Source organism: Nomascus leucogenys, chromosome 3 (assembly GCF_006542625.1).
Source record: "Nomascus leucogenys isolate Asia chromosome 3, Asia_NLE_v1, whole genome shotgun sequence".
NCBI lineage: Eukaryota > Metazoa > Chordata > Mammalia > Primates > Hylobatidae > Nomascus > Nomascus leucogenys.
The window spans coordinates 17088317-17102168 of record NC_044383.1 but is presented as its reverse complement, the minus strand read 5'-3'; the positions used below and the strand labels follow the sequence as shown (position 1 = coordinate 17102168).

At 40.2% G+C, this 13852-nt stretch overlaps 1 protein-coding gene across 1 annotated transcript in view; it reads left to right on the top strand.

The window, feature by feature from the left end:
* Positions 1 to 13852, top strand: part of PNLIPRP3 (pancreatic lipase related protein 3) — a 52525-nt gene that overhangs the window by 22898 nt on the left and 15775 nt on the right. Inside the window, exons 5-7 of the mRNA XM_003254988.2 lie at positions 7305 to 7413; positions 12605 to 12724; positions 12807 to 12929. Of these exons, the coding sequence (XP_003255036.1) occupies positions 7305 to 7413; positions 12605 to 12724; positions 12807 to 12929 (352 nt within the window). The remainder of the gene's footprint in view (positions 1 to 7304; positions 7414 to 12604; positions 12725 to 12806; positions 12930 to 13852) is intronic.

The window sequence follows — 13852 nt, the reverse complement described above, 5'->3', positions numbered from 1 at the left end:
TAACTTTACACCTGAAAGAACTAGATCAAGCTTGCCCAACCCACAGCCCAGAACAGCTTTGAATGTGGCCCGACACAAATTTGTAAACTTTCTTAAAACATTATGAGATTTATGCATGGACCTTATTTTTAAGCTCATCAGATATCATTAGTGTTAACTTATTTTATGTGTGGCCCAAGACAATAATTCTTCCACTGTGGCATGGGGAAACCAAAAACTTGGATACCCCTGAACTAGATAAAGGAGAATAAACTTATTCTAAAGTTGGCAGAAGAATGGAAATAATAAAAATTACAGTAGAAATGAACAAAATAGTGAATACAAAAACAATATTAAGAAATTGTTTGTTGAAAAGATGAACAACATTTACAAACCTTTAGCTAGACTAAAAAAAACTTGAGAAGACCAACATTTAAAAAAAGAAGAAATAAAAAGGAGACATGACAATTGAGACCATGGAAATAAAAGGAACATGAGACTAGTATAAATCATTACACAACAAAATTTAAGATAACCTAGAAGAAATAGATAAATTCCTAGAAATATACAACATACCAAGGCTGAATCATGAAGAAACAGAAAATCTGAACAGACCTGTATTAAAGAAGATACAAATAAATGGAAAAACATCCTGTGTTCATGAATCAAAAGAGTCAATATTATCAAAATGTTCATACTACCCAAAGCTATCTACAGATTCAGCATAATACCTATCAAAATTCCAGTGGCCTTTTTTTAACAGAAATAGTAAAAACAATTGTGAAATGTACATGGAAGCACAAAGGACCCTGAATAGCCAAAACAATCTCGAGAAAGAAGAACTAAGCTGGAATCATCACAGTTCCTGATTTCAAAATTTATTTAAAAAGTACAGCAATTAAAGCAGTGTGGCACTGGCATAAAGACAGAATAGAGATCTCAGAAGGAAACTCATGCATGTATGGTCAACTGATCTTCCACAAGGGTGCCAAGAATACACAATGAAGAAAGGATAGGCTCTTCCTACAACTGGCATTGGGAAAGATGGATATCCACATAAAAAGGAATTAAATTGGACCCTTATCTTACACTATACACACACACACACAAATCAATTTGAAACAGATTAAAGACAAACATAACACCTAAAACTATAAAACTCCTAGAAGAAAACATAGAAGAAAAGCTTTATGACATTGGACCTGACAATGATTTCCTGGATATTTCACCAAAATCACAGGCAGCAAAAGCAAAAATAGACAAAGAGGAGGACGTGGTTTGGATGCGTGTCCCCTCCAAATCTTATGTTGAAATGTGGTCATCAATTTGGAGGTGGGAATAGTGGGAGGTATCGAATCATGGGGGTGGATCCCCCATGAATGGCTTAGTGCCATCCTCTTGATGATGAGTGAGTTCTAGCTCAGTTAGTTCACACAATATCTGTTTGTTTAAAAGAGCATGGTACCTCCCCACTTACTCTCTTGCTCCTACTCTTGCCATGTGATACCCCCGTCCCACCTTTGCCTTCCACCATGATTGTAAGCTTCTGGACATAAGCAGATGCTGGCACTATGGTTTATGTATAGCCTACAGAACCAGGAGCCAATTAAACCTATTTTCTTTATGAATTACCCAGCCTTAGATATTTCTTTATAGCAACACAAGAATGAACTAACACAAAAAAAAAATTAGTAAAAAGGAGCAGGGCATTGCTATAAAGATACTTCAAAATGTGGAAGTGACTTTGGAGCTGGGAAATGAACAATGTTGGGAGAGTTGTGGGGCTCAGAAGAATACAGGAAGATGACGGAAAGTTTGAAACTTCTTAGACTTGTTAAATGATTGTGATCAAAATGATGATAGAGATATGGACAGTGAAATCCAGGCTGATGTGGTCTCAGATAGAAATGACAAAGTTATTGGGAACTGGAGTAAGGGTCACCCATGTTACACCCTACCAAAGTGCTTAGCTGCATGGGTAACAAGGGTCACCCATGTTACACCCTACCAAAGTGCTTAGCTGTAGATCCACACCCTGGGGATCTGCGGTATGTTGAACTTAAGAGTAATGACTTCGGGTATCTAGCAGAAGAAGTTTCTAAGCAGCAAAGCATTCAAGATATGACCTGTCTGCTTCTAACAATGTACAATCAGATATGGGAGCAAATAAATGACTTAAAGTTAGAACTTATATTTCAAAGGGAAGCAAAACATTGAAGTTTGGAAAATTTGCAGCCTAGCCTAGCCATGTGGCAGACAAAGAAAAAGCTTGTTCAGGAGCAGAATGTAAGTGGGCTGTGGAGCAACCACTTGTTAGAGAGATTAGCATGACTAAAAGGGAGCCGGGTGCTACTATCCAAGACAATGAGGAAAAGGCCTGAAACGCATTTCAGACATCTTTGAGGCAGCCCCTCCCATCACAGGCCCAGAGGCCTAAAAGGAAAGAATGGTTTCAGAACCCAGGACTAGGGTCCCACTGCCCTGCTCAGCCTTCAGGACACTGTTCCCTGCATCCCAGCTGTTCAGGCTCCACCCTCAGCTCTTAGGGCCCCAGATACAGCTTAGAACACAGCTCTGGAGGGTGCAAGCCATGAGCCTTGGCAGTTTTCAAGTGGTGTTAAATCTGCAGATGCTCAGAGTGCAAGTGTGAAATCTTCCACCTAGATTTCAGAGGATGTATAGATAAGTCTGTGTGCCCAGGCAGAAGCCTGCTGCAGAGGCAGAGCCCCCACAGAGAAACTCTACTAAGGCAATGCCAAGAAGAAATGTGGGGTTGGAACCCCCACACAGAGTCCCCACTGGGGAACTGCCTAGTGGATCTGTGGGAAGGGGATCCTGCCCTCCAGACCCCAGAATGTTAGATCCACTGGAAGATCCATGATTATAAAAACTGGCATGCACTCATCTCCAACCCCAGAGAGCAGCATGTGGGTTGCACCCAGAGAAGCCACAGGGGCAGGGCTGCCCAAGGCCTTGGGATCCCACTCCTCACACCAGGATGTGGAACACAGAGTCAGGGATTATGTTGGAGCTTTAAGATTTAATGCTTGCCCTGCTGGGTTTCAGATTTCAGTGGGGCCTATTACCTCTTTCTTTTGGCCGATTTCTCTTTTTTGGAATTGAATTGTTTACCCAATTCCTGTACCACCATTATGTCTTAGAAGGAAATAACTCGTTTTTTATTTTACAGGCTCATAGGTAAAAGCAACTTGGCCTTGAGTCTCAGATGAGACTTTTGACTTTGAACTTTGAGTTGATGCTAGAATGATTAACATGTTGGGGGAATAGTAAGAAGGGATGATTGTATTTTGCAATGTGAAACGGACATGAGGTGTAGGGGGCCAGGAGTGGAATGATATGGTTTGGATGTGTGTCCCCTCCAAATCTCATATTGAAATGTCATCCCCAATTTGGAAATGGGGCTCAGTGGGAGGTATTAGATCATGGGGATGAATCTCTCATGAATCGTTTAGTGCCACCCCCTTGGTGATAGTGAGTACTTGCTCGTTTATTTCACACAAGATCTGATTGTAAAGAGCACGGCCCCTCCCCACTTGCCTCTTACTTCTGCTCTCACTCTGTGATACACCAGCTCCTCCTTTGCCTTCCCCGATGATTCTAAGCTCCCTGAGGCCTCACCAGAAGCAGATGCCAGCACTATGCTCTGTATATAGCCTGTGGAACCATGAGACAATTAAACCTCCTTTCTATAAATTACCCAGCCTTAGATATTTCTTTATATTAATGCAAGAATGAACTAACACAGGGGACTACATCTAAAAAACTTCTTCCCAGGAAAGGAAACAATTAACACAGTGAAAAGGCAACCTGTGGAATGGGAGAAAATATTTGCAAACCATATATGTTATCATATATCCGATAAGGGTTTAACATCCAAAATATATAAGGAACTCCAACAACATAATAACAAAAAGACAGATAACCTGATTTTAAAATGGGCAAAGGACTTCAATAGTATTTTTTTTTTTTTTTTGAGGTGGAGTCTTGCTCAGTCGCCCAGGCTGCAGTGCAGTGGTGCGATCTCAGCTCACTGCAAGCTCTGCCTCCTGGGTTCACGCCATTCTCCTGTCTGAGCCTCCCGAGTAGCTGGGACTACAGGCGCCCATCATCACGCCCGGTTAATTTTTTTTTTTTTTGTATTTTTAGTAGAGACGGGATTTCACCATATTAGCCAGGATGGTCTCGATCTCCTGACCTCGTGATCCACCCGCCTCGGCCTCCCAAAGTGCTGGGATTACAGGCGTGAGCCACAACGCCTGGCCTAAATAGTCATTTTTTAAAAGAAGACATATAAATAACCAACTGGTTTATCAAAAAATATTGAGCATTAATAATCATCAGGGAAATGCAAATCAAATTCATGGTGAGATACCACCTCACATCTTTTAGAATGGCTGTAATCCAAAAAAAGATTATAAGTATTGAGAATTGGGAGAAATTGAAACCCTTGTACACCGTTGGTGGGAATGTAAAATGGTGCAGCCATTATGTAAAACACTATGAAGTTTCCTCAAAAAATTAAAAATAAAACTACCATATGATCCAGCAATCACACTTCTAGGTACTTATCCAAAAGATTGAGATCAGGATCTAGAATAGACAGCTCCACTTCCATGTCCATTGCAGCATTATTTGCAATAATCAAGACATGGAAACAACCTAAATGTCCACGAACAAATGAATGGATGAAGAAAATGTATATATACACAATGGAATATTATTCAACTTTAAGAAAAAAGAAAATCCTGACATATGCAACAAAACAGATGAACCTGTAGGACATTATGAAAAGTGAAATAAGCCCATCACAGAAGGACAAATATTGTGTGATTCCACTCACATGAGGCATCTAAAATAGCTGAACTCACAGAAGCAAAGAATGGAATGCTTCTTTCCAGGAGGTGGGGAAAAGAGAAGAGAAATAGAGTTGCTATTCAATGGGTATAAGGTTTCAATTATGCAAGATGAGTAAATTCTAGAGATCTTCTGGACAACATCATGCCTGTAATTAGCAAAACTGGGTTATACAATTAAGATTTTGTTAAGATGGTATATTTCGTGTTAAATTTAGTCTGATATTTAAAAACATTTTTAAATGCTTGCTCCTTTGTTTCCTATCACATTTTTGTTTTTGTTTAAACTCTAGATGTATAATCTATTTGTGAATATTCTTTTTTATTTGTTTTTGTTTTTAATTGACAAACAATAATTGTACATATTTATGGGGTACGTTGTGATGTTTTGATATATGTATACAAGTATACATGGTCTAATTAACATATCTGTCACTTCACATCTTCACATATCATTTTTTTTTCAACTGGACCATTCTTCTTTCTTATTTTATTTCATTTTACTTGAAGTTCCAGGATACATGTACAGAATGTGCAGGTTTTTTACATAGGTATGGATGTGCCGTGATGGTTTGCTGCAACTCTCAACCCATCATCTAGGTTTTAAGCCCTGCATGCATTAGGTATTTGTCTTAATGCTCTCCCTCCCCTTGTCCCCCATCCCCAACAGGCCCCACGCTGTGTTGTTCCCCTCCCTGTGTCCATGTGTTCTCATTGTTCAACTCCCGCTTATGAGTGAGAACAGGTAGTGTTTGGTTTTCTGTTCTGGTGTTAGTTTGCTGAGAATGATGGCTTCCAGCTTCATCTGTGTCCCTGCAAAGGATATGATCTTTCTTTTTTTTTTGAGATTTGAGATGGAGTCTCGCTCTGTCGCCCAGGCTGGAGTGCAGTGGCGCGATCTCAGCTCACTGCAACCTCTGCCTCCTGGGTTCAAGCGATCCTCCTGCCTCAGCTTACTGAGTAACTGGGATTACAGGCACACACCACCACACCTGGCTAATTTTTCTATTTTTTTTTTTTAGTAGAGATGGAGTTTCACTGTGTTGGTCAGGCTGGTCTCGAACTCCTGACCTTGTGATCTGCCTGCCTCGGCCTCCCAAAGTTCTGGGAGTACAGGCGTGAGCCACTGAGCCCGGCCAACATAGCATTTTTTAATAAAGAAAATGTTTTAAATCTACTCTTAGCAATTTTGAAATATACAATGCATTACTATTATTGCTAAGCAATAAATCTCAGAAACTTACTCCTCCTGTGTTAACTGAAGCTTTGTACCCACTAATCAATATCTCCCTATTCCCCACACCCCAATCTCAGCCCCTGATAACTACTATTATCCTCTACTTACGTAGTTTGACTTTTTAAAATTCCACATATTAAGTTATGTCATGCAGTGTTTGTCTTTCTATGCCTGGCTTCTTTCACTTAGCATGTCTTCCATGTTGTCACAAATGACAGAATTTCCTTTTTCATTGTGCAGGTACAACACATTTTCTTTATCCATTAATTCATTGACGGACACAGGTTGATTCCATATTTCGGCTATTGAGAATAATGCCGCAATGAAATGGAAGTGCAAATATCTCTTCTTCAGCATAATGATTTTGATACCTTTGCATATATTCCCAGAAGTGAGATTGATAGATCATATAGTAATCCTATTTTTAGTTTTTCAAGGCACCTCCATATTATTCTCCATAATGGCTATACTGATTTATGTTCCCTCCAACAGTGTACAAGCTTTCCCTTTTCTCCAAATCTTTGACAGCTCTTGTTATCTTTAATTTATAATAGCCATTCTAACACATGTGAAGTGATACCTCATTGTGATGTTGATTTGCATTTCCCTAATGATTAAGGATGTTCAACATTTTTTCATAAATCTGTTGGCCATTTGTATGTCTTCTTTTGATAACTATTCAAATCCTTTGCCCATTTTTGATTGGATCATTTGCTTTCTTGATATTGAGTTATTTTGAGTTTGTGAATATTCTTAAAAGCTCCTGTTTTAAAACCAAAGTTATCCCATACATTTTCTAGTGTTGCCTTAACCTGAAGGATACAGACACAGGCAAGGTGGATAACAGTGTAGGAATGAGCTGCCTTTGATGCGTGTTGTGAGCATGCTGAAAGGATTGGGCCTCAGGAAGGATCAGCATGGAGCTACAGGCCACAAATATAGTTGCTAGGGCTGTTCTCTTGTTTCCAAGGACCACAGGCCAGCCCCTTAGCACAAGCAGAAGAGCTCCTATAGAAGGCATTCTTCCAAGCCCATCTGTTCTCCTTCAGTTGGATAAGGATGTAGGCAGAGGTGTCACTTTGTGACTTTACCAGTCCCCATCTTATGGGCAAAAGGGAGAACCATGTTGATCTTTTTTTTTCTATTTTTAAAGCATATTTAAGCTATTCCACCGCTGTTTTAAAAATACTTATTCTGTTAAACAATCCTTTCAGAAAAAATTTGGATATTCCCCTTCTAAAGTGCACTTGATTGGCCACAGCTTGGGAGCACACCTGGCTGGGGAAGCTGGGTCAAGGATACCAGGCCTTGGAAGAATAACTGGTAAGCACGCCCTGCAGTCGGGCCTTGAGTGTGTTTAAATATTGTTTACACACAGTATCAAGTATCTGAACACTAAGTAATACTGCAGAAGAAAATGTAAGATACTACAAAATGTGATTCCGATGAAATAAAACATGAACGTGTTTTCAAAGCAGAAATGTGCAGATTCGCTTCAAGGGGGTTCTTTGCAGCATTGTCTGTGGTGACAAAGTAAGAGAAACTATGTGATCCCTCACCTGCAATTGAATGGTTGAAGGAATTATAACACACTCCATCCTTTGGGATTTCATACCAGTAATGCAAAGAATGAAGTTTACGTAGAAGTAGAGAGTAGAATGGTGGTTATGAGAGGCTGGGAAGGGAAGAAGAGAGGGGAGGCTAAAGAGAAGTTGGTTAATGGGTACAAAAATCCATAGCTAGAAGGAGTACGTTCTAATATATGATACAGAAATTACAGTTAACAATAATTTATTACATGTTTCAAAATAGCTAGAAGAGAAGGACTGTAATGTTCCCAACACAAAGAAAAGATGAATGATTGTGGCGATGGATGTCCCAATTACCCTGATTTGATCATTACACACTATATACATGTCTCAGAATACCACATGTGCCCCTAAAATATGGACAACTATTATACATCAATTTTTAAAAGTTATTTTTTAAAAAGAATGAGTTTGAGTCCCACTGATTGTCCTGGACGTTCCCGACACACCTGGACTGCAGCCTACTCAGTTGTTACCATTTTTAATATTATCCCTGAATATACTGCTAAGTCTAAAAATAAGTTGCAGAGTAAAGCATATAGCATGAATTGGGTTTAGGGGTATAATAAACAATCATGTCTCCACCCCACATTCTGTTTTCCAAACCAATTGTGTGAGATGGATGAAGGTCAAAGCATCAGCTCCTTTACCGACAGGCGGGGCTGGCCTCTCCCTCTGCATCCCCCACCAACAGCCAGTAAGCCGGCCCCACGTCTCCTTTATCTGCCTTTTCCCTGTCCATCCCCTGGTCATTGTCCTGGCTCAGGCCCTCATCTCTTGCCTGCAGTTTGGCCTTGGTCCCCGCTGGTGCCCCAGCCTAGTCTTCTACAAGTACTGCCAGGCTTATCTTTCCAGGCGCAGGCCATGCCACTCCACTGCTCCAAATCTCTTAGGGTGTCTCCTTGCTTAAAGCCTCTTAGCTTGTCATGTAAACTTGTCATGTTTCATCACAGTTTTTCATGCTCTGTGCCTCTGCACGTGCTGTTGTCCCTCTTGCTGAGCATTCACTGTCCCTTTGTCAAGATTCATCTCAGATGTTTCCTCCTCGGGCAGGAATTAATTCTCTGTGCTTCTCATACCCTTTGACATGTGCCTCTTTTGTATTTGAAAACACAACTATTATATCACTTGGTCTTATAATTATGGATGAGCCTGTTATTTTTAACAGAAAGCCTCCCTTACTGCATTGACTCCAGGCTTGGCCAGAGTAGCATATTTTGTCTTTGTTAAACTACTGTGCTCTGTGTGCATGTGTGTGTACATGCTCTCTCTCTCTCTCTCTCTCTCACACACACACACACACACACACACATGAACACTTTAAATTCAAATCTCAATTTAGAACACAGTTTTTAAAAAATATCTAGGAAGTCCAAATTGGGATTCAAGTATTCTGTCTCTGCAATCTGTTGATGTAACAGGCTTATTCCTGCTATAAGTCATCTTTCTTCTCCTAGCTCTCTGCTCCTAACTCCTCCTCACTCACCTCCACCACCACCACCACCATTCTTATTTAGAATAATAAAAACTGAACTTTTTCGCTGAAGTCATTATGTGACCCTTTGCGGTCACTTTTCAAGCCCAGAAGAAAAGAAGAAATGAGTTCCACTTTTGAAGGTGGAACCTCATGGGGCCTCACAGCCTCACGCAGGCTGTGAAATGACCTGGCCTGAGTGAAGCAGAACACACAACTGCATTTACAGTTCATACTGGGTTATGATCAATTCAAAGAGATTTTGTTTTTATTAAGTTTTTTCAAAAATCAGATACTGTTTAACTCTAGTTTTTCCCATCAGGTGAATTATCCTTCTGGGTAAATAGAAAACAGGTTTTTAAAGGCTTTCTGAATGTCCAAAGAATTAATATCATGTGGATGTTGTAATCTATATTCCTCTGAGAAATTAGTCTTTGGGCAATCATGTTCCTTAAGTAATAGAAGAACTGAGACCTCACAAACAGATTTTAGCTATGTAATAAACCAGTTAAAAACAAAATTAATATGATAAACATATTAAGGACATACATAAGTTTTTATGCCTTTGGTATTTATGTATAAGTGGTAAGCAGTTGTCATAATAACTATAGTTAGGGGGTTACTCAGCTGATTCTGCTTTTGTTTATTTTTATTTATAAACAGTATCAATGCTTTTCTTATTTGAGGAAAAATCACTCTCATTATGCTGACACACACATGTACCAAAATACACATACATACTACACACTCAGATCCTAAACGATTAGTTCTCACTCATGTAGTAAGAGGTCATGTCTCTCTCCCTAAGGTTAATTAATAGGTTGAACCTAATAGTTCTCTTCCCTTCTGTAGACTTTTCTCCTGAGATGTCCTAGAACAACAAATTCAATGTTCCCTCTTCCCTACATCTTGGAAAGATTTTTTTTTTAATCTGATTGCCTTGTCCTCCAATCAATAAGATCCGAGGTATACCTATCTTGGGATGTTTCTCTCCAGGAATCCTGACTTTATTAGAAAGTTGTGTGTAATCACACTAGTAAAATAAAAATTCTTCCAAGAGTTGAAGATTAATTGTGAGATAAATACTTTTTCCTCTTTCTTTGTGAAGCGTGAATGGTTCATTCACATGCATGTTGCATTACTTCATTGATCTCTTTGTCTAATTGTCTTTCCACCTGTGCTCTGAGTTCCACCCCCCCCTTTGTGGACTTAAGTCATTTGTTCACTTTTTCTCAGGTCTTGTCAACAGAAGTGCTGTGCTGAAACGCACCCCTTCCTTCCTGGCCTCCCATTTCCTTCTAAATGATGCCCTAGCCTTTTGCATTCCTCTAGATCCAAGCTCCACAAAGTTGAAAGTGGAGCGATTGCATTTCCTTAGGGTTCATTCTCTCCTTGACCCACTGCTACCTAGCTTATTTCCCCAAAACCACTATTACCAGATCACTAGTGGCTTTTTGTGGAACTCTACGAGACCTTTTGACTCTGTGTTTTACTTGACCCCTCTGCAGAATTTGTCCCAGTGGACCCCTCCCGCCTTGCTGAAGTGCTCCCTCCTCTTAGCTTCTATGATTCCGCATATTCTTGGTTGTCTTTGTTTTTTCGACTCCCTCTCTCCAGGCTACTTCATGAGTTTCCTTTCTTTTGCCTTTGCCTATATGTTCATGTTCTTCAAGGTTCCATTCTAGGCCCCCTCTTCTCTCCTCTTGTTTTTCTATAATCATCCTTTTAGTGATTATATTAGTCAGAAAAAAAAAAAAAAACACAAATTCTATGACAAGCTAAGTGTGCTGAGCACACACCCAGAGCTGTGACACAGACATTCCTTCCTTGCTGATGCCACATTCCCAGAGGGGTCAACGGCAATACTACACTGCATCCTCCCCACTCCAGGATCCAGCCTCTATATCACAGCAAAGGGATTTTGCTAAAATATAAATCTGATCATAAATCTCCCCTGCTTGCAAGCTTGCAACAGCTTCCCATTGATGACCACGTCATGTCCAAACTCCTTGACATGGCTCAGCTGACATCTGGCTCCTGCTAGCAATACTACCCTTATCTTCCACCAAATCCTAGAACTCTACACACCAGCCTTAGCAAACTAGTTACAGTTTCCCAAACACGATGCTCTTTCATCTGGAGGCCATGTACTTCTCTGTCCTCCCCTGGGTTGCTGGCCACCTTACCTTTGCCCTGGCCAATTCTTCTGGTCCTTCAGATCTCTACTAGTATTTCTTTTCTTTTTCTTTTTATATTTTGAGACGGAGTCTTGCTCTGTCACCCAGGCTAGAGTGCAGTGGCACAATCTTGGTTCACTGCAACCTCCACCTCCCGGATTCAAGCGATTCTCCTGACTCAGCCTCCCAAGTAGCTGGGGTTACATGTGCCCACCACCATGCCTGGCTAAATTTTGTACTTTTAGTAGAGACCCCGGCTTTCACCATCTTGGCCAGGCTGGTGTCGAACTCCTGACCTCGTGATTGACCCGCCTTGGCCTCCGAAGGTGCTGGGATTACAGGTGTGAGCCACCGCGCCCGGCGGTGTTTCTTATCTCTTGCAGAAGCATGTCCTAGTTCTGCAAGACTGGGTTATATGTGGCTTCTCTGTGCTTGGATAACACTTACAATCACCACTGCCTCTGCACGGAGGACACTGATTGGGGTGCCTTTCCCACCAAATGGAAAATCCCTTGAGGACAAAGCAAGGTCTTATTCCTCACATCTGAATGCTAAACCTAGTTCCTGGCACATACTAGGTGCTTGACAAATAATTGTCAAATACAGGAATTACTGAATATGTGAAAGATCATAACGTTTTAAAGGCTTCCAGCTATCTTGCCCTTCTTACGAATGTTCAAATGTTACGAAACATTTGAACATGACCCAGTGGGATGAGAGTCTGGACACCTGGCCTCTTAGTCCAGTTTGTTTCTAACATATGATAACCTTGTCCAGTCACTTCACTTCCCTGGGCTTCGGGCTTTTCATTTGTATTACTATTAATGAAAAGTAGAACTGAGTGAGCCATAGCTCAAGACAAAGATTCTGTTATTTTAATTGTGTTGCTTTGTAGATTCATCTTTACACATTGAAGAGTGGTTGTGTTTTTAATTTAATTTTTTGCCTACAGATGTTGCTTTTCAAGAACTTTTGTAATTCATAACCATATTGTATATATGGTATTCCATATACAGACCCTAGAATAGCCACTGTGATTTTTTTAGTTTGTTAGCTGTTTTGGCATTGTCTCAACATAGCATTACTTATATGTAGATACTTGACATTGCAATATATAGAGAGCCTACATTTACAGATTTAGGTTATGTATCTGTACTTTTTCCTGAGTGATCTATGATTGATATAAATAATGTAGGAAAGGATACATGCTTCCAAAGTAACCACAATATTAATGTGCACTTCCATAGAACATGTCTTGGTTGTGCTTTCTCTAGGGTTGGACCCAGCTGGGCCATTTTTCCACAACACTCCAAAGGAAGTCAGGCTAGACCCCTCAGATGCCAACTTTGTTGATGTTGTTCATACAAATGCAGCTCGCATCCTCTTCGAGCTTGGTAAGTTTTAACAGAATCAGAAACTTCATTGTAGCATAGAGGAGATTTTTAGAGGCATTTACCCTGTTTTTATTTATTTCAGGTGTTGGAACCATTGATGCTTGTGGTCATCTTGACTTTTACCCAAATGGAGGGAAGCACATGCCAGGATGTGAAGACTTAATTACACCTTTACTGAAATTTAACTTCAATGCTTATAAAAAAGGTAAATACTTTCTAAACTATGAATGCTGCTGATACATATTCACTGAGCTCTCTCCTTAGATGGGATCCACATTCTTTTGTGTATAATATACATATAAAATGTATTTTCTCTCAAAACACAGTTGCATATAAGAAGCTCTCCCACCAGTTCTAAGATCCGCAAGATCGGGTACCGTGTCTTAGTTAACTTTGTATCCCTGGTGCCTTATCAATGTCTAGCATATTGCAGTCATTCAATATAAACAAGGAAGGTGTGTTATTTACTCAGCAAATATGTATTGAGTGTTTACCATGTGCTAGGCATTATTCTAGGAACAGCAAATATGGAAATGAATACAAAAGACAAAGGTCCCTCCCTGATGGAGTTAATTTTCTAACTTGTTAGGAAACCAATAAATAGTATAAGAGCTAAGGGGACAAAACAAAGCGTGGAAGGGGAATATGATGTGTTGGTGACAGTGAAGGTAAAGTAGAAGAAGAAAATTGTTGACAGGATGGTAAGGGAGTCCTTACTGAAAAGATGACCTAAAGGAGTTAGCCTTATGGACACCAAGGGGAGAGGCATTCCAGGCCAACAGGGGGAAGCAAGTGTAAGGGCTGAAAACAGGAGTCAGCCTGGCAGGTTCATGACAGTGAGGAGCCTGTTGTGGCTGAAACTAGGTAAAAGGAGAGAAGTAGGGCATAAGGTTGGAGAGGGAACCAGACAGAGGGCAATAACACAGGACTCTGTGGATGGTAGAAAAGACTTAAGCTTTCACTCAAATGAGATAGGAGCCATGAGTGGGTTTTGAGCAGAGAAGAGACGTGGTTTGAGTTACTTGTAACAAGAATCACTCTGGATGCTGTAATTGCAAATTAAACAAGTAGTATTTAACTTTTTATAGTAGTTTCCAATAATAATAATTACAATATCTTTATGGCATC